Source organism: Geotrypetes seraphini, chromosome 7 (genome assembly GCF_902459505.1).
Source record: "Geotrypetes seraphini chromosome 7, aGeoSer1.1, whole genome shotgun sequence".
NCBI lineage: Eukaryota > Metazoa > Chordata > Amphibia > Gymnophiona > Dermophiidae > Geotrypetes > Geotrypetes seraphini.
Genome location: NC_047090.1, coordinates 106,785,114 through 106,806,646, shown reverse-complemented (window position 1 = coordinate 106,806,646; position 21,533 = coordinate 106,785,114). Strand labels below are relative to the sequence as shown.

General features: G+C 41.4%; 1 protein-coding gene across 1 annotated transcript in view; it reads right to left on the bottom strand.

Moving 5' to 3' along the window:
- GALNT16 (polypeptide N-acetylgalactosaminyltransferase 16) overlaps positions 1 to 21,533 on the bottom strand; it is a 316,815-nt gene that overhangs the window by 71,640 nt on the left and 223,642 nt on the right. The window contains exons 7-9 of the mRNA XM_033950875.1: positions 18,900 to 18,987; positions 8,488 to 8,572; positions 6,560 to 6,663 (exon numbers count right to left, since the gene is read on the bottom strand). Of these exons, the coding sequence (XP_033806766.1) occupies positions 6,560 to 6,663; positions 8,488 to 8,572; positions 18,900 to 18,987 (277 nt within the window). The remainder of the gene's footprint in view (positions 1 to 6,559; positions 6,664 to 8,487; positions 8,573 to 18,899; positions 18,988 to 21,533) is intronic.

Below are 21,533 nucleotides of genomic sequence, written 5' to 3'. Positions count from 1 at the left end.
TCTGGCAGCAGCCACTGCCTTGTCACACTGTTTTTTTCGCCTTTAGATCTTCGGACACTATCACCCCAAGGTCCCTCTCCCCGTCCGTGCATATCAGCTTCTCTCCTCCCAGCATATACGGTTCCTTCCTATTATTAATCCCCAAATGCATTACTCTGCATTTCTTTGCATTGAATTTTAGTTGCCAGGCATTAGACCATTCCTCTAACTTTTGCAGATCCTTTTTCATATTTTCCACTCCCTCTTCGGTGTCTACTCTGTTACAAATCTTGGTATCATCTGCAAAAAGGCACACTTTTCCTTCTAACCCTTCAGCAATGTCACTTACATACATATTGAACAGGATTGGCCCCAGCACCGAACCCTGAGGGACTCCACTAGTCACCTTTCCTTCCTTCGAGCGACTTCCATTAACCACCACCCTCTGGCGTCTGTCAGACAGCCAGTTTCTGACCCAGTTCACCACTTTGGGTCCTAACTTCAGCCCTTCAAGTTTGTTCAACAGCCTCCTATGAGGAACTGTATCAAAGGCTTTGCTGAAATCCAAATAAATTACATCTAGCATATGTCCTCGATCCAGCTCTCTGGTCACCCAATCAAAAAATTCAATCAGGTTCGTTTGGCACGATTTACCTTTTGTAAAGCCATGTTGCCTCGGATCCTGTAACCCATTAGATTCAAGGAAATACACTATCCTTTCTTTCAGCAACACTTCCATTATTTTTCCAACAACTGAAGTGAGGCTCACCGGCCTGTAGTTTCCTGCTTCATCCCTGTGACCACTTTTATGAATAGGGACCACATCCGCTCTCCTCCAATCCCCAGGAATCACTCCCGTCTCCAGAGATTTGTTGAACAAGTCTTTAATAGGACTCGCCAGAACCTCTCTGAGTTCCCTTAGTATCCTGGGATGGATCCCGTCTGGTCCCATCGCTTTGTCCACCTTCAGTTTTTCAAGTTGCTCATAAACACCCTCCTCCGTGAACGGCGCAGAATCTACTCCATTTTCTCGTGTAACTTTGCCGGACAATCTTGGTCCTTCTCCAGGATTTTCTTCTGTGAACACAGAACAGAAGTATTTGTTTAGCACATTTGCTTTCTCCTCATCACTCTCCACATATTTGTTCCCAGCATCTTTTAGCCTAGCAATTCCATTTTTTATCTTCCTCCTTTCACTAATATATCTGAAAAAATTTTTATCTCCCTTTTTTACATTTTTAGCCATTTGTTCTTCCGCCTGTGCCTTCGCCAAACGTATCTCTCTCTTGGCTTCTTTCAGTTTCACCCTGTAGTCCTTTCTGCTCTCCTCTTCTTGGGTTTTTTTTATATTTCATGAACGCCAACTCTTTCGCCTTTATTTTCTCAGCCACTAGGTTGGAGAACCATATCGGCTTCCTTTTTCTTTTGTTTTTATTGATTTTCTTCACATAAAGGTCCGTAGCCATTTTTATCGCTCCTTTCAGCTTAGACCACTGTCTTTCCACTTCTCTTATGTCCTCCCATCCTAACAGCTCTTTCTTCAGGTACTTTCCCATTGCATTAAAGTCCGTACGTTTGAAATCTAGGACTTTAAGTATCGTGCGGCCGCTCTCCACTTTAGCCGTTATATCAAACCAAACCGTTTGATGATCGCTACTACCCAGGTGAGCACCCACTCGAACATTAGAGATACTCTCTCCATTTGTGAGGACCAGATCCAATATCGCTTTTTCCCTTGTGGGTTCCGTCACCATTTGTCTGAGCAGAGCCTCTTGAAAGGCATCCACAATCTCCCTACTTCTTTCCGATTCCGCAGACGGAACATTCCAGTCCGCATCCGGCAGGTTGAAATCTCCCAACAGCAGAACCTCCTCTTTCCTTCCAAATTTTGGATATCCACAATCAGATCCTTATCAATTTGCTGCGATTGAGTCGGAGGTCTGTAGACTACACCCACGTAGATAGAAGTTCCATCTTCTCTTTTCAGAGCAATCCATATCGCTTCTTCCTCTCCCCAGGTCCCTTGCATTTCGGTCGCTTGGATATTGATCTTTACATAGAGAGCTACTCCTCCACCTTTATGACCATCTCTGTCCTTCCTAAAAAGATTATATCCCGGTATGTTTGCATCCCATCCATGTGATTCACTGAACCATGTCTCTGTGATAGCAACAATATCTAGATCTGCCTCTAATATCAGGGCTTGCAGATCATGAACTTTGTTGCTTAGACTGCGAGCATTTGTGGTCATCGCTTTCCAGCTATTTTTCAGCGATAATCTCCTTTTTCGTATGGATTTTTGTGTCGTTTCACTTTCCGTTGCAATACTAAGAAATGAGTTGCTGATATTGCTTATGTTGCAGCCTTTACTACTATCACATCTTTTCTTTTGCCGGGGGTGGTCTCTATAATTGTCCTTCGTACATACACCACCCCCACCTTCTAGTTTAAATGCCTGGAAAAATATTGTCTAAATTTCTCTGCAAGGTTTCTTTTTCCTGCTGTAGTAATATGTAGCCCATCAGTGCAATATAGCTTCTTGTCCTTCCATGTATTTCCCCATCCTCCTATGTACCTGAAGCCTTCTTGATGACACCAGGCTCTGAGCCATCTATTAAAGTCCTCTGTGTTTTTCATTCTTTGCTCTCCTTTTCCATATGCAGGCAGTATTTCAGAAAAAGCTAAAGTCTTTACAAAAGGTTTCACTCCCTCACCAAGCTCCCGAAAAGCTTTCTGTGCTGCAAGTGTGGAGTTGTTGGCCAGGTCATTTGTTCCCAGATGGATAACAACATCCATATTAAACTAACTAAACATCTTGAGCAACACTCATTACTTCACACTTCACAATCAGGATTTAGATCCCACTACTGAAACAGTAATAGCTGAATTGTTGAACCACCTAAAAAGCTTATTAAGCAAGGGCAGTGCATTGGTGCTCCAATTTGATCTCAGTCGTGCCTTCGACCTTGTAGATCATACCAATTTGTTGATCTGTTTGGATGCATTAGGTATTCATGGAAATGTCTATTTGTGGTTTAAAGGATTCCTGGAAACCAGACTTTATCAAGTTAGGTTTAAGACTCCGCTTTCTTCGATTTGGAAAAATCCATGTGGTGTCCCCCAGGGATCTCCTCTTTCACCTACATTATTTAATGTTTATCTCTCATCGTTAGGATTGTTTCTAAGTAACTTGGATACTGTAATGTTCAGTTACGCTGACGATATCGTCATACCTTTTACCTCAGCTCTGTCTCAGATTACAATCAAAATTGAGACTATAATGAAACAGATGACCATTTGGATGCAGCAATTTAAACTCAAACTAAATTCTGACCAAACAAAGTTTTTTGTGGCGTCTCCTAGTAAAATTCTTTCTGAATCCTCCATTAGTATAAATACAACTTCATATAAAGTTCATCCAACAATTAAAATATTAGGAGTTGTTTTAGATCAGCACCTTAGTATGAAGACTCAGATAGATGCAGTAGTACGTAAAAGTTACAACAATCATTTTGAATTTGCTGCCTTCCGATCATTAGTACAATCACTGCTATTAAGTCTTTTTGATTATTGTAACATTGTCTATTTGACAATCACTAAGAAAGAACTAGCGAGACTGATACTAATACAGAATACAGCGGTCAGGCTGATTTACGGCCTGAAGAAATATGACCACGTCACATCTTATTACTGTGAGTTACATTGACTGCCCATGGAGGCTTGGGTACAGTTCAAGTTGGGTTGCTTCTGTTATAAGGCCCTATATGGAATAGCTTCAATTTACTTGGTCAACAGATTTTCTTTAGCTTCATATAATTATAGTAGAAAAACCCACCCTTGTTTAATTTTCCTTATGTTAAGGGTTGTAGAAGCAGGAAATGTCTTAATCACACTCTAGCGTTCCAAGCTGCTTCCCATGACAAAGAATTCTGAGAATTATTGCTCACAGCCTATTCCTATAAACATTTTAAAATACAGCCGAAGACCTACCTTTTCTCTAAGTATCTGATTAACTAACTTATTCCATCTTCCGCATTATGTTTACTGTTAATAGTCTTTTGTAAACCATGTTGAACTTGTGGTTACGCGGTGAACAAGTACAATGTAATGTAATGTATCACTTCTCCATTCAATGGTCTTTTCCAATCTGCTGAGTATTTCTTCATAAGGGAGACATTCCAACCTCTTAATAATTTTGGTTGCCTTCCTCGGAACCTTTTCTAGGTCTGCTATATCTTTCTGAAATGTTGCAAACTGCACTGCACACAGGTGCATTTGAACCACTGATCAATTCAGAGGTAATAATATATTTCCTGCTTTATTCCATTCCATTTCAAATAATTCCTAGTTCCTACCACCTGCTCAAGAGGAGGCAGTAGCGGCTAGCGCGTGCTATTCCACGCGTTAAGGCCCTAACGCGCCTTCGTAAAAGGAGCCCCTAGTGTTGAGTATCCATTGTTTGGATGTTTTGTCCTATGTGCATCACTTTGCACTTCAGCACATTAAGGACTGGATTCTATAAATGGTGCTCAAGATTAGGTGCATGAATAAAATTGGCGTTAAATGCTATTCTGTAAAGGGCACATGTCCTTTATAGAATAGTGCTTAAGTACAGGTCTTGAGGCTGATTCTATAAATGGCGCCTAATTCCTAGGTGCTGCTTGGCGCAGTTGTCAATCAATCACTATGCGCCATTTACCAAATCATGCCTAGTGGCACTTAAGCAGACTTAGATGTCGCTAGGCATCCTAGTGGTGGGCGCTGGTATATTATGCCAGAGTTTTTCTGGCCTAATTAACTGGCGCCAACCACAGACAACTAATGATGCCTAAGTCATGCCATGCCTATTCTTTGCCCCTAATTATGCCTACTTTTCAGGTAGGCATCGTTAGGCCCAAGTAGGCATCGCAACTTAGGTGCTGCTAGGCACCACACAGAATTCCATGCAAAAATTTAATCGCTTAAAACATTTTTTTAAATTAGTTTACCATGCCAATTAAATTAATTAAAAAAAATTAAGTTGTGCGTGGATTTTGGCTAGGCATCTCAAGGCATCACCAATAAGGGGGCCTACCAGCACCTAACCTATGCACTATTTATGGAATTACCCCCTGGTGTTTAACTTTCCACCCCTTTTACAAAATCGTAGCAAGGTTTTTAGCACTGGCTGTGGCGGTAACATCTCAAAACGTTAGCGCGGTTTTGTAAAAGGGGGAATTTGGGTACCAGACTTATGCTTGCTGAAACCTGGTGTAAGTTAGGTGCACTTACCCAGTATTCTATAACTATACTTGCAAATTTTTGGAATGCCCCTGACACACCCATGCTTCTCCCATGGCCACACCCCCTTTTGAGATACACATTATGGGTCTAATTCTGTATATAATGCCTAGAAAAATCGGTGCTGATCATAATGGCGCTTAGCGCAATTGTATAGAAGGTACATACCATCCATAGAATCATGTTTAGCAGCCGTATGTGCCACTAACATTTAGGTACACCAAGAAAAAGCAGGCATAAATACCTGCACCTAAGTGTGCACAGTTCGGGCGTATTCTATAACAGTGTGCTTAACTTTTATGGATGCTCCTCCCCTGGACATTCCCCCTTTTGGGATTAACACACTAGAACTGACGCACTGCACTTTATAGAATGCGCCGGCAAAGTTGTGCGCATAACTTTTACTTAGTGCCAAGTAGCGTCAGTTATGAGGTATTAATTACCAATCTACACCAATTGGTCTTGTTCAATAATTAATCAGCTGTGCGCACCAATTTGCATGTGCTACCCATGGCACTATAAACAGAATTTGGGGGTCTGGGAGTTAGGCGTACTGGATTATACTGTAGAATAGCATGAGCCAGATGTGCACGCAAATATTAATGTGCCAAGTAGCATCAATGGTTGTGAAAACCCAAATTATTGATGTCATTGAGCTCATTAAGCAATGAACTGGATGCAGAAATCTTGGTTCCATATATAGAATCCAGGGATAAGTTTCATCTTCCATTTAGAGGTCCAGTTTCCCAGGCTCTCAGGCACTTCTTGTCATTCCCCATCATTAGCTTCCATTTTGACTACTTCAAATATTGTTGATAAATTAAAGGGCATTAAGTCCTTAATGAATGGTTAGCACACGCCAACAGGCTACCACAAAACACATTAAAATGTTGTGTGGTATTTTGCCTGTTGGCATGTGGTATCTGATAATATGTTTGGGAGGGGATATGTCATGGTTGGACAGTGAGCATTCCCACATTACCTAGTTAGTGCATTATGTCTAGTGTGAGCTAACTGGATAATATAGGGTTAACATGGGAACACCAGCACCTCTTAGATAGGAGGCAGTAAGCACTCCCAGATTAATTTAGTGTATACCGCAAGCTAATGACATACAAATAAATGCCCTAAAAGTGTTTTAAAATCTGGGCTTAGCACACAGGACGTCTCGGGTTAAAATGTGCTAAGCCCAGATTTTACTGCACTTTAATACATGTAAGATTGTGGTTTGATTTGCCATGATTTACTTTATAGGATAATTAAACTGAAGTCGCACGAACAAAAGAGAATCACAACTCACCAAAGTTTTCGCCACCCCAGATATCCATTTGAATGTCATATTTTCCCAAATGGTTAAACCATGACTTGTCTATAACAAAGATGCCTCCAGCGATGACTGGTGTTCTGCAATTAGGTAATGAACAAGCAAATATTCCTCTAAAGAAGGAAAACTTATATAAGGAATGCAGGCTAATCTTCTACACAGTACTACAGAGACTATCTTAGTCGGTGTCTCACATTTTATAAACAAGCATATTCAATGAGCCCAACCGGGACACAATAGATTTATTGTTACTGCATTACTACATAATATCATGCCTTATTTATAACAAGTACCACTGTATGCTCTGGAGAGGATCCTGGCAGAGACGGGTGGGGACGGAGAGGATCCTGGCGGGGAAGGGTGGGGACGGAGAGGATCCTGGCAGAGACGGGTGGGGACGGAGAGGATCCTGGCAGAGACGGGTGGGGACGGAGAGGATCCTGGCGGGGAAGGGTGGGGACGGAGAGGATCCTGGCAGAGACGGGTGGGGATGGAGAGGATCCTGGCGGGGACGGGTGGGGATGGAGAGGATCATGGCGGGGACGGGTGGGGACGGAGAGGATCCTGACGGGGACGGGCAGGGATGGGTGGGATTTCTGTCCCCATGCAACTCTCTACCTCACAGGCAACAACTGTTTGTGTGTGGATTTCTCCAAAGCTGAAGACTTACAAGAGAAGAAATGGAGTTCAGCTTGACAATTGCTTCTGATCTAGCTGATGCAATTAATGGATACATATGAGCAATTTTTAAAAACTGAATAATAACGATATTAAAATAAAACTTTGAAGCTGAACGAGCAGCCTTAGATCATGACGGAAAATTCCAGATATAATGACCTGGATCCTGATTCAATCTTCTACCCAGACCCTATCTAGACTAAGGGCTCTTTTTACGAAGCTGCGTTAGAGCATTAACGTGCGGAATAGCACGTGCTACATTGCCCCACGTGCTAGACGCTAACACCAGCATTGAGCTGGCGTTAGTTCTAGCCACATAGCGCGTGGTATAGCGTGCGCTACATGCGCTAAAAATGCTAGCGTACCTTAGTAAAAGGAGCCCTAAATTTTACTCAGAAAAGATAAGCACAGACTAAACGTGCCTCAGTTTGAATTGTTCCCCTAGGCGGACCATATTTCCATTTTTTACTTCAGAGAAACCAGATTATTTGGGGTATGACAAGAGGAAGGCAAAGAAAGACAGTAGATCAAGCTAAGAAAAGTAGGAAAGTGTCATGAATCAATTATTACATATACAATTCTTAAAATCAATTGTACATGCAATGCATCTTAATTTAATACATGCAGTCAAATATTCTGAGAATTAAATTGAAAACATGTGATTTTTTACCCTTGTTTCCCGAATACTATTCTCAGTCTCTCCCATAATACCTGTCTTCTTTTGATTCCTTTTCCTGGTTCTCTTTTCCCTTTTTTTTTTCTTTCCTGGCATGTATTTCTCCTCCTTCTCTCTCCCTCCCATCCATTTTGGCATCTTTCTCTCACATACTCATTTCATATTGTCTCTCTGTTTCTCTGTCTGACTTCCTCCCATCATATCTGTTTAAATTCCTTCCCCTTATTTGTGTCTCTCAACACATTTTTCATCTATGTCTTGGACCTCTTCATCCCCTCCCTCTTCTTTGGTTTCATTCCTCTTTCTCCACTCCTATCTCTATTTCTCACCCTCTATATCTCCTCTCTCTTACCCCTTTAATGGAACCTCCACCCTCTGTCCTTTTCTTAGTCTCAGCTCTCCATTGCACTTCCCATTACTCAATCTCTGATTCCAAGTCTCAAACCTCCATGGGTAGATACTGTGGGAGTTTAAATACCTTGTACTATAAAACTGCATACAGTTCATAAGAATATAAGAACATAAGAATAAGAAAAAAAGAGATTGTTACCTTATGGACATAGTTGGGTCTGTTCTGGACATCTTCTGCTCTATGGGAATCTGTTCCCATTTGAAATGAAGGCTCCAGTCAAACCCTTTGAATGAAGGAACTTGCATGAGGGAACACTAGTAACAATTATAACTACAATCTCCTGGAGCCTCCATTAAACATAGAGCTATTCTTTGTATGTTTGGGAAGGAAAAAGAAATTGTTTCCCTTTCTGTGGGTTTTTTTTTTTTTTTTAATCTTTATTGATTTTACAAACTTCAATAGTGCAATACATAAATATATCATATATAATAAGTCAATATAAGCACATTTAACTTTCAAATAAACATAACCAACCAATTCCTCCCCCCTCCCCCTCCCCACCCACCTAATGATAATTTAATAAAACACAGAAACATAGATTTCCCTAATAACCTTACCCTATTAGCCATATCCTTCCGTCCTCCCACCCATCCTGTGTAAATATTTAAAAATCAAATTATGACAGAAATAACCCCCTCCCCCACACCCTTCCCTGGATGTGCACCAAAATGAACAAAAACTGACTCACAATCAAAAACCTATTATAGTGAGGTAACATAAGATGTCAATGGACCCCATATCAATTTAAATATATTACCATGCCCTAAATTATCAGCGTTCATCCTTTCAAATCTATAACTGGAGCACCAATTTTAATTTGCTTCCATAATTCCTCAGAGATCTTTGTTGACTCCACTCCTTCACCCAGACTGTCAGGGTGGTATTGGTGACCCTTGTGGAAGGGGTACGGTGTGAATGCATGCGGAATGAGTAGGGTTGCCAGATTTTGTCCTTAAAAAAAAAAAAAAAAAAAAAAGAGGACAGCTGGCCCCACCCCATTCCACCCACGGCCTTGCCCTGCTCCACCCCACCAAACTAGCCCCTCACAAAGCCCATCTCTTCTGAGCCACGTCTGGAAAGCATCTGCACATGTACAGATGCTTCCAGATATGGCCCTGACCTCAGTGGTTTTCAAAACCCAGACAAAGTACCGCTGGCTTTGGCTCTCCCTATGAAGTCACTTCCTGGTTGCGGGACCAGGAAGTGACATTGGAGGGAGAGCCGAAGCTGGCATGGGCAGCAGGTTGGAGAAGCTGCTTATGCCGGCAAAGTTAAAGCAGTACGGAGGAAGGAAAAGGGCGTGCGTATGTGTGCGGCAGGGGAATGGGGAAGGAGCATCCCACCCTCATTATGCCTCTGATCTCCCCTATCATGGCCTTTGCCATTTTAACTCACAGTCTCTTATTTGTTTTTATTGTGTATCTTATCTACCTGTCTCTTATGCATTATTCCCCTGGTAGCATAGGATGGTAGACAACTGACATTCATCATCTTTAACATTTGTGTAAATTATTTTTGAAACTTATATGCAAAAAGTTGTCTTTCACCAACTAATTGAATCCATTTTGATGACTATGCATGTTAGTCCACCATACTAGCTTTCTAATGGGACAATAAGGACCAGAGGACAAATATGCATTCATTAAAGTAACCATCTGTGGTAATGGTTGATATTGACTAATGATGGTCCTTTTTCAATAGTTGTAACACAAGTAATCCTGAATTGACAGATAACTACGGCCAGGTTTAGGGCCCCTGGTAGCATGGTGATCCTGGACAATTGTCTTCCTTTTCCCATATTGATTTTAGAAGCACTTTGTGTACATCGGGACCTTCCTTGCTTAGACTACGAAATTCTGCAGGATCAGAGCTCAGAGATGTAATGAAATACAAATTAGATTAAAGGAAGTGGAGCAAAGAAACCCAAACAAAAAATGAACTTTCCACCAACTAACCCACTCTGAATCATGATTTTCTGGCAGATTTCTGAACCAACAACAAAAAGTGAACTCTCACCAATAAACCTGTTGCTGACTTAATCAATGTTCATACACTTATAATTGTAATAAACCATCAATCACTGGCTAAAAATCTTCCTTTTTATTAAGTCATTCAGAATAAAAAGTTCTTATTCACTTCATGTACAAAATGCACTTAACTTGTATTCATCTGGTTTTCTCTAACGGTGGCCAGCATTTTGTAGTCCATAAATTTACTATACCAGTGCTTCAGGGATTCACTTGTACTGAGATGAATTTGTCTCTCCAAGGAACTCGTTGCTCTAGGTTGTAAGTTCACTGGAGAGACAAATTCATCTCGATACAAGTGAATCCCTGAAGAAGTGGTGTGGTAAATTTATAGACTGTGAAATATTGGCCACCTTTGGAGAAAACCTGATAATAACAAGTTACTGGTAAATGCATTTTGTATATGAAGTGAATAAGAAATTTTTATATTGAATGGCTTTAAAACTGTTACAAAAGGAAAGGTTTTTAGCCAGTGATTGATAGTGAGCAATGGAAGTAGATTCTTTGATTCTCTAAGACTTTTTCCTTCCCGAGGGACTGCCGAAAAGTTCTCAGTCCAAACAAGAAAAGAATGACGTGGAGCCATGAAACTTATAGACACTAATCTTAAAATCAACAAACTTCTCAATATTAGACAACATAACCAACACAAACAAGATCACAAGTGGCGACAACCCCTCTATTCCAACAGCCTCCGAACTAGCTATTTTAAAACAAAGATCCAATCCATACCAGACCAGCTACTCCCCCCCCTCCACCACCACCACCACCACCACCACCACAAATTCAGCTAGACCCACTGCAACCTTTAGACCACTTTTAGAAATACCAGCAAACAGATTTTGGAATGGTTTTGAAGAGATTACATTCAAAAACACAAAATGACTTCTTCTAAAATATTCCAGAGCATACGGCAGCCTCAACAGCTGCCCACCTTACCTGATCAAAGCAGTCACCCCAACAACCATAGGAAAAATAATTCAATGGCTCAACCATTACCTAAAAACTGGCCTTTTCCCCAAATCAGGAGAAGGAATTATCTTGTGTCCAGCCCCTTTGATATTCTTGACCAATTATCGGCCAGTATCTTCCATCCCCTTATTCATCAAAATGATGGGAGGACATGTCATAGAACAACTCAAATGCTACTTACAATACTTCAATATTCTTTATCCTTTACAATCAGGATTCAGGAAAAATCACTGCACTGAGAAAGTGGTTACAACACTAGTAACTTATGGCAAAGGACTACTAAGCAAGGGTCATAGTGCAATCATAATCCAATTTGACCTAAGCAGCACATTTGACCTAGTAGACTACAATCAAATGTCCAAGATCTTCAGTGATCTTGGATTTAGTGGCCCAGTCCTCTCCTGGTTTCAAGGCTTCCTAACCACTTGGCACTATGCTGTATGTAAGGATGGTGAACTTTCTGATAGCTGGCACCCTCCCAGCAGGGTCCCCCCATGGATCCTCACTTTCACCATCAGTGTTCATCCTCCTATTGTAATCCTCGGGAGCCAACCTGGATCTTGCATGAATAAAACATTTAACCTATGCAGACAACATAATGATCATACTACCTGTAACGGCTGCATTAGTCAATACTCTCACCACTGTAAAAAATGTGCCCACATCGTAGAAAACTGGACCTCAACCCACTGCCTCAAACTAAATAAGAACAAAAACAAATTCCTTTGGCTAGAACCCTCAAATGTCCCAGACTTCATTCCAAGGATTACAGTAGTCAATATAGATTTTCCATTACAACTACAATCCTTAATCTTAGGAGTAGAAATTAATAACCACCTATCCATGTAAAGTCATGTGCAATAAATAATAAAACAATCTTTCCTTGTGATGAGAAAGCTAAGATCCATCAAAAAATACTTTGAAACAGAGGCTTTCCGAATTTTAGTGCAATCCCCAATCATATCTCAAATAGACTACTGTAATGTAACCCTTGTTCTTTGCTCTAAAATGTTGCTACCGTGACTGATTTGTTTTAACATTTATGTATGTAACCATTTTGTAAATCACTTTGATATAAAACAGTATAGAATTTTTTAAAATAAATAAAATACAACTAGGTATAAATGAAGCAGTAAGACTCATATACAGACTATGGAAATCAGAGCACTTACAGCCCTACTGTATGAAACTGCATTGGCTGCCCATAACTGCAAAGATCAAGTTTAAATTAGGCATCACTGCCTTTAAGATCCTGAGAGGGAATGCCCTTGACTACCTAACAGAGCTGGTGATCCTACTCCAGGGTGCTTCCAACAGATATTCCACCAGAAATCATTTCCACTTAAAATTCCCAGCATGTAACAATATAAAGTCTACCTGGCAAATTACCTTATCCATCCAATATCAATTAGCAAAATGCTGGAACCAACTACCGCTTACACTATGATCTTGTGGACACTATCTCAGGGTCAGAAAACTTTTAAAAGCATTTCTCTACCAAGACAGGGAGCCAACCCTGAAGTAACTGAAATGGTAATTGTAAAAGCCTATTTCTAAAATGTCTGATGCAACTCCTGAGACAAAATGAAGAGCCAACGATGACCTACTTGTACTTGTATCTATATATTTGTAACTATGACCTAACTGTATTAATAGCTGTACTCATCCACCTGTACTAGCAACTCTATAGAATGCCCATGTCAAACTGTCCATTGTAACTTCCAGGGTAACTGACCCAATCTCTTGTAATGTAATCTGACCTTGAACTGAATAGGTAAAGTTGGAACAGAAAACCTGATTAACATAACATAACTTTTCTTGCTACTGTTCGTTTCAATGATATGAAATGAAACGAAAAGTGTCAAGAAAATAGTGGAATACTTGTAGTTTCATAGCTCCACATCATTCTCTTCTTGGTTGAACTGAGAACTTTTCAGTGGCCCCTCGTACTTTGAATATTTAAACAATTTTTTTTTTTTTTTTGCAATTATAAGAATGTGAACATTGAACAAGTCAGCAATAGGTTAGTTGATGGAGAATTCACTTTTTGTTTTCAGTTCAGAAATGTGCCAGAAAATCATGATCAGAACCCCACTAACATCCTGTGGCTGGTGGCCAATACTCAGTAGATCACAATTTGAGATTATGTAGAAAAGATGTAGTAAATCCACTTGTATCAGAGACTTACGTATTTATCAAATGATGTTTCTGCAGTCTCAGACCCATGACTCATTTGACCTTGTCTAATGGGAAACACCCGGACTCTGATCAAGACTTTGGATGTTACTCCAGATGGCTTTTTTCTGGTCCACCATATAATATGGCTGAAGAACATATTCTTGCTGCCCTGAGGTTCCAGCACACAGGAACTCTATTGTTACCAAAGGGCAGGTGTCCAAGGTCACTCATAATTCCACATATACCTTTATGCTCACTTAGATCTACTGATCAACATTTACTATCTATCCCTTCCATTAAGATAATCAGTACAAAACGCCCTGATATCTTTTCCGTAACAGCACTCCAGCTGTGGAATACCCTACAAGAAAAGAAAAAAATGCTGGTCTGATTTAAATGCAAATTGAAATGCTATCTATTTAAGGATGCCTTTAATCTAGAATAACTAAAAGGAGGTGCTCCTTTTTAACTCCTATCATCTATTCTCTTAATCCCCAACCATTTTGGATTTTCCTTAATTGTTCTCCTATCCTATTACAAAATGTATTTCTCCCCCTTTCCATCTGGTTCTTGTTGTTTGTTTTTTGTCATTTCTGTGATTTTGCTGTTCGCTAATTAATTTGTAATTTTTTACCCTATTTTATTTTTGTACATCGCTTAGGAAATAGATAAGTGATTTAATCAAATTTTAATAAAAATTTGAAAACTAGAAACTTAATCACAAATTCTTGCTGCTCTGAGTGTCCAAGGTCACTCCCTAATCACATACTCTTGCTGCCCTGAAGGTCTAGCCCACAGGACCTCTATTGTTACCAAAGGGCAGGTGTCCAAGGTTACCTCCTAATCACAGATTCTTGCTGGGCTCTTTACTCTCGTATTTCCCACCACTGAGCTCCTGCTGAACTCACTCTCATTCCCTATCATCTGTAGGCTGCTGCCAGCATCTCAGAACAATTAGTGCCACTACATTTTGGAACATGTATTCTTGTCCAGTCTGTTCCATGCCTCATTTGCCACAGAAGTTACAAGATGTTAATCAACATTATAGGATATCAGTGTACACTTTGGATAAGGATTTCATAAGTTCCAATTTCTTTTGCAAGCTTGTCACTGGTTAATGAAAACATGATTAAAATTTCAGCTTGAGTTTAAGCCCTGGCAAGGTTCCCAATGTCAAACATTCGATACATTCTCCAAAATCTCAAGTTCCTCTACAAAAAACTAGGAAGTGTCTCTTGACAAATCTGCACATTAAAAGAAGAACTAAGAGAAAGAGAAGGGTTAAATATCAGATATTGAGTACTCCTGGAATTACCCATTGTACTATGGTACATTTCCTGTACTCAGGGTGGGATTAATTCGTCGAGGGCCCCTAGGCACACAAGTACACTGGTCCCCCTGCCCTGCCCCACTCCACCATGCACCCAGGCGGAAACAGGAAGCTGCGTCAGAGGGAAGCTTTGGGCAAGCAGCACCGCTTGCACAATTACAGTTCCCGTTGCCTTTCTTACCCGCGTTGCTTGCTTGTCTTACTTTCTGTTGATGGGGGGGGGGCTGCGCTGCCGATTGGGAGGGGGCCATGTTGCCGATCGATGTTGGAGGGGCCCATCACCGTTTGAAAAAACAATGTTGATGCCCTCCTTCATCGGGCCCCCCTGACCATTTCGGGCCCTAGGCACGTGCCTACTTGGCCTTTTGGTTAATCCTGCCCTGCCTGTACTTCTCACTAGCATTAGTGCTGAGAATGACATGGTTGCAAAGCTGACAGAACTGAATGTGGGTGCTTTTGCACTTTTGAACTTAGCATGTAACTTTTGCTGTTAAGGCAAGCAAAGTGCAAAGGCTTGTATAATAATTGGGAGCATCACAGAATGTCCTCGGCAATCTCTGCACCAGCAACTGCACTAGCACATATAAACCTGACTGCAGTTAACATGGTGGATGCACTTACTGCGGAATTCTATAAACGATGCCCACATTAGATGCTGCAAGACACCCTGATTGCAGTAACCTAGCGACGCCTAAGTTTGGGATCTGCGCCTAACTTTTAATTGGCTTAATCAGCGTGGTAATTGACCATGCCGGTTTTCAGCCAATCAAAAAAAAATAAAAAATTAAGTATGCAATGTAAGAGTTCCGTGCCTAGCAACACCTAAGTGGAAGTGCCCTTTCACTCCTAACGACGCTTATGTTAAAAAGTAGGTGTGGTTATGGGCAAATAGGTGAGGTTGAGTGAGGCGAGTGAAAAGCTATCCTAATGGAGCGGCACCTACTGTATGTCTAGGATGCCTAGTGTGGCAGGGAACACTCCATGAGTGATGGGAAGTTAACAGAGAACACAGTTACAGAGGGTCCTACTAGGGGTTTGACACACATTTCTGTTCAGCCACAACAGAAAAGCATACCTAAAGCTATGCACAAGAAGGAAATAATGCCCAGAGTCACTGTACAGCCTAGGATTAAACAGGTCTAAAAGTAACCCTGTCACTGCTCAGTTAAAACTCACTAGCGAAACAGTACAGAAAGGGTTAATTCCTAAAGCTCAAACTGTGACACCTATAGCTACACAGAGAACTGTTTCAGTCCTGAGCAGAGCTGTGCAGAACCTCCAGCCAATCAGAGAGAGGGCCACAGCTGAGGCTGATAGCAATCAGGTAGGTCTGGGAAGAGAGAAGGGTAGTGGTTATTTTCCTACCAGAGGAGAACAGCAGAAATGACCAGTAGCTAAACCCAGAGGAAGCAGAGTGGGGAACTCAGCTACAAGCTACAAACAGCAGAACCCAACCTTACTAGAATCACAGGTATAATCAGCAAATGAGGAAATGCAGTGGTCCCTTGGTTCTGAACCTGCAGAACTAATGGAAGTGCAGGAAGATAGGGAGGCTGGTCTGAAGGCAGTGATAATGAGGAAAGCATTTTTGAAATGGCTAAAATGGACACTGGGTACTTTAAAATACTGCCTATTGAAGTGAAACAGAATTTTTGTGTGCAGAACTTGTGCTGAGAGAAACTAAGCTCCAGGAATCTGTGAAGGAAACTGTTTTTAGTTTAGCTTAAGAAACTTACACTGAAAAGGACTGTTAGCAGCCAAATAAGAAGAACTGTGTAAGCAAACTTGGAACTGCTGGCAATAGGCAAACTGACTGAATTGAAGTTACTTACTGCTGTAAAGATCTAATGGGATAAAAATATATATCTTTGGGAGGGATCTATAGCAGACCAAAGGGCGGAATGATCCCATAAGCTGGTTTAAAACAGTGCTGTGCTTTAACATGAGGTTAAAGTTATGTGAGCCAGCAGGGCTTGTGTGCGGAAGTATGTTCCAGTGAGCTTGGAAGTAAGGAGGCAGAGCTGAAGCAGGAGGCCTAGCTCTGGCCAGAATTTGTTATGGTCAAGTCCATGAACTGTTTTTTATGAAAGAAGTATTTTTCTGTTTTTGAACAAAGTTTAAATTCAACAATGCTACGTTATGAACTGTTGTGAAGATAACAGCACAAGTTTGCTAAAGGAGAAGATCCTGTGTTTTTGTTTTAGTTGCCTTTAAATGCTTCTGATGAGCCATTTTTGAATATTTGCAAAAGAGAGAGTGAATAAAACTGTTTATGGTTATTCATTTTGAGTCTCTGTATCTGTCTAGTAGCCAGTTCCGCCAACTCTATTACAGGACGCTTGATCCAGAATCAGTGACCGGGTCAACCCTATTAGGCCCATACCAAGAGCCAGCCACTAGGCATAATCCTAGAAATGGTGCCATATTTTTGCTTGACAATCGCATCGAGCGGTACCTATAAGGTAGGCGCCATTTGGCACAGTTTATAGAATGTGACCCTTAGTGCCTCCTATTGAGGAGATGCTAAGTGAGCCTGTGTAAACTACAAAATTAACCGTTAGCATGCGGCAAGTCCAGGCTTATACTGTAGTATGTAGCCCATACTAGAGTTGCCAGATTTTACTCCGGTAAAATCTGGACCCATAGCCCTGCCCCCAGGCCCACCCAACCCCGCTCCATTACACCCAAGTCATGCCCCATTCCGCCCTAGTCTCGCTCCCCTCAATCTGTTCTTGCCCTCGGGACCGCGTTGGAAAGGTATCTGTGCATGCGCAGCCTTGGAAGAGGTTAAGCATCCCTATATGTCTCCCTCAACCGTGACAGAAGCCTACAATGTAGGCGGCCTGTCTCGGGTTGTTGGGTTTTTTTTTTAATAGAAAATATGTGTCTCAGTTGACTGGTTAGACAGCGGTAGGACACCTACTGCCATCTACAATTGGGACACCATTTATAGAATATGGCCCAAAGTCCATAAAAGGCGAAGGAGAAAACCACCAGGCAAAAAATAGAATTTATGACATGCACTATTACATTTATTATTTTACTTTTGTTCAAGCAGTTTCTTCCTGCTCTTTTGTATATCCAAAACTAGGATCCTGGTGCTATGAAAACTTTGATTTACAATCATCTGGGAATCATTTTCCTTTTTATATATATATTGTTGCTTTCACCCCTGCAATATAATACAACAATGATCCTGGGCCAAGAGCCATGCCCCAGGCTCTTTCTGAGAACCCTGCAGCCATGGGCTCAGAATACAGCCCCTAGATGGAACCCCAGAGCAATGACCAGGGGTGCAAATATTGTCTCTTCAGCATCCCCACCTAGCATGAACAAGACCTGAATCTGAGATTGACTGGAACCAGACCAACATTCAGATTTTATTTAAAAAAAAAAAAGTAAGAAAAGGAAAAAGATACGTAAAGATTGGGCTCAATATTCAAAGCAATTTAACTAAGTGGGAGAGTCTCTTGCCCATTAAATCATGCTGAGTAAGCCAGGAGGGGATATTAAGTGGCATTTAATTGGCATTTTAACTCTGATTGCTGTGATATAAACAGCAGTTCTATTTTTGCCCGGTTAGCTATTAATATTGGCCATACCCAAATAGCTTTCAGATACTGCTGCTGACCTGGATAGTCACTGTTTGTCCTTGGATTCAATATCCAGGTCTAAATCAGCCCATGGCAGTCAGCGGTTATAAAAACACTGACCAGGCCAGCTCAATATTGATCTGATTGATTTTAAAAAATTAGGCATTCATTTTGACTTCCATGAAATATTGCTTCAAAAATGGTTGATACGTGAAATTTTTGACTGCCAAAACTGAAAACTTGACTGAATCTTTGGCTGGGCTGTGATTCCTTTTCTAGGCATAAGACAAGGAAATAAGAGAAGCATTTACCCATAAGCGAATTTTAAACAAACCATCAACTCCTTTTTATCATTAGCTTTGTTTCTAAGCCTGTCGGTGTCTGTTTTGGTGTCTAAAATATTCACTATCAACTTTCTCTAACCAGGGCAGATTCCAGTCATACACCCACCTCCCCTCAGATCTGCAGACGCCGCCAAGTATGCAAAATTATCCAAGCTGATGACATCAATGATTGGGCTCACAACCCTCGTGTAATCCTGAAACAACAAAGAACAGTCATAAATTAATCCAGCACAGATGCCTGCAAAGACTTCAGAAAGTTGGCAAGAATAGAAGATATCAACATGTAAAAAAAATGTTCCAACTGCCAGTGAGGTTCACTGTAACAAAGGCATCGTATTAATCTATATTTATAAATTATTCAAATACATCTCGTGCATAAACAGAAAGATATCTCCTGCACAGGACAATATCAAGGAAATGCTGAAACATCTACTATCAGCAGCATAACACAAAATATCTGTAACCTCAGTATCATAGATAATGAGAAGTGGGAGAGGGGGGCTGATGACTAAGACCTACAGAGAAACATGGGATTTCATTCCTACTAGTACTATTACTATTGCTCATTTCTGTAGCGCTGAAAGGTGTACACAGCACTGTACATTTTGACATTTCATAGACGGTCCCTGCTCGGAAGAGATTCCAGTCTAACTTGGACAGACAGACATGGCTTATAGGGTTGGGGATGCAGAACCAAGGTGAGAGGAGTTGGGAGTTGAAAGCAGTCTCGAAAAGGTGAGCTTTTAACTTGAACACTGCCAGAGATGGAGCCCGCCTTAGGGATTTGGGCAGTTTGTTCCAGGCATAAGGCGCAGCAAGACAGAAGGGATGGAGTCTGGAGATTGGCAGTGGAGGAGAAGGGCACAGATAGAATCAAAGAAATGTCTTAAGAATGCTGCTAGTGTCACAACTATTTGTCAAGCTACTGCTTGCCCTGGGTTGGTAGCATGTGCTATTGCTTCTCCTTGGGATTCTGCCAGGTACTTGTGACCTAGATTGACCACTGTTGGATGCATAATACTGGACTAGATGGACCATCGGACAGACCCAGGCCAGTATGGTTATTATTGTGTTCACATTTAACCCTAAAACAGATATTGGAATGAACACTATGGCAGGGTTTAGAACAGTGTATTGCATACTTTGTGCCACGGTAAGATTTGGGGTGTGCCACAAAAGGCACGTCCTATAGACAGTCGGCCGACACTGGCACCTCTCCTCGCCAGCGCCTCTCTTTCTCTCCACACCCTCCCCCCTCCCTGGTGTAACCATTTCAGTGTTAGCAAACTCAAAGTCCCATCTAGAGGGCTTTCGTGCATGGGCAGATGTCAACGTGATGATTTCACACATGCACGTGATGTCATTGTGTTCATGTCTACGCATGCCCAGAGACCCTGCAGTGGCCATAACATAAGAACATAAGCAGTGCCTCTGCTGGGTCAGACCAGAGGTCCATCGCGCCCAGCAGTCTGCTCATGCGGCGGCCCATCAGGTCCAGGACCTGTATAGTAATCCTCTATCTATACCCTTAGATCCCCTTTCCCTTCAGGAAATCATCCAATCCCTTCTCGAACCCCAATAGCGTACTCTGTCCTATCACACCCTCTGGAAGCGCATTCCAGGTGTCCACCACCCTTTGGGTGAAGAAGAACTTCCTAGCATTGGTTCTGAATCTGTCCCCTCTTAATTTTTCTGAATGCCCCGAGTTTATTGTGCTGGGGTTTGAAAAAGTTTGCAAGACACTGGTTTAGAAGTCTCCTTGCTTCATGGAATTTCCTTAAAAGATCAGGGTTTGAGAAAACAGATGACTTATCCTTATGCTTATTTAAACGTTTGCATGGAAAATGTAGCAAACGCTTCTTACAATAGCTCATCGGTACATGCATACATCCTAAGTTTAACTGGCATGCAGCTTTACTACAGTAGCTCCTAACCTATATTTTAATCTCCAGAATAATATTCATATCATATATCGTGTCCTAATATACAGCCGCAGGACAGGTGTTGTGGGGGCAGTGCAAGCACGGCAGTGGCTCCGAGAGTCGGATGGCAGCAGGAAGTAAGGCCCAGTGGTAGAAGAAGTGACCACCCAAGCCCCAACCTTTTTCCTTAATTTACTGTGAGCTGCATTACTTCCCGAGATCACTTGTTCTGGTTTTAGTTCTATGCACCAGATTTGAAAGCATGATAAGCACAGCTTGTTTCAGGCAACTCAGGGAAGGACTGCAGCTCATAGAAACTTCAGGAAGAATATCGGGGCTTGTGTGTGGACACCAGCACTACTACTATTAGTTTTTAAGTTGTATTTGAGAGAGTACATCACAGCTAGTTCAATCATCCACATTATTGTTTTGCAGTGCAATACTGCAATTTAAAGATGTAAATTGTTCCTCCATACTTACTATGAGGGTGTGCTGAAAAGTTCTCTGCCCAACCAAGAAGAGAATGATGTGGATATGGGGACTTGTGTACTGCCTTTTTGTCACTGTGGCATGGGTTTGTTGAGTTAATGAATGAAAAAAAGATGGTGAGTACAGAGGGTAGAAGTTTGGTAATGGTGAGTAGGCAAAAGATAGAAGAGAATATAAGGCTGGGGAAGGTATGAGACAGGAGAAATTGGAGTGCACGGAGGAAAGTTGATAGGTGAAAAGTAAATACATTTATATATGATTGCTTTGTAGAAAACAGAGTTGTTGTTTTTAATAAACTGCTGTACAAAAGTGTTTTGCTTATAAAGTTC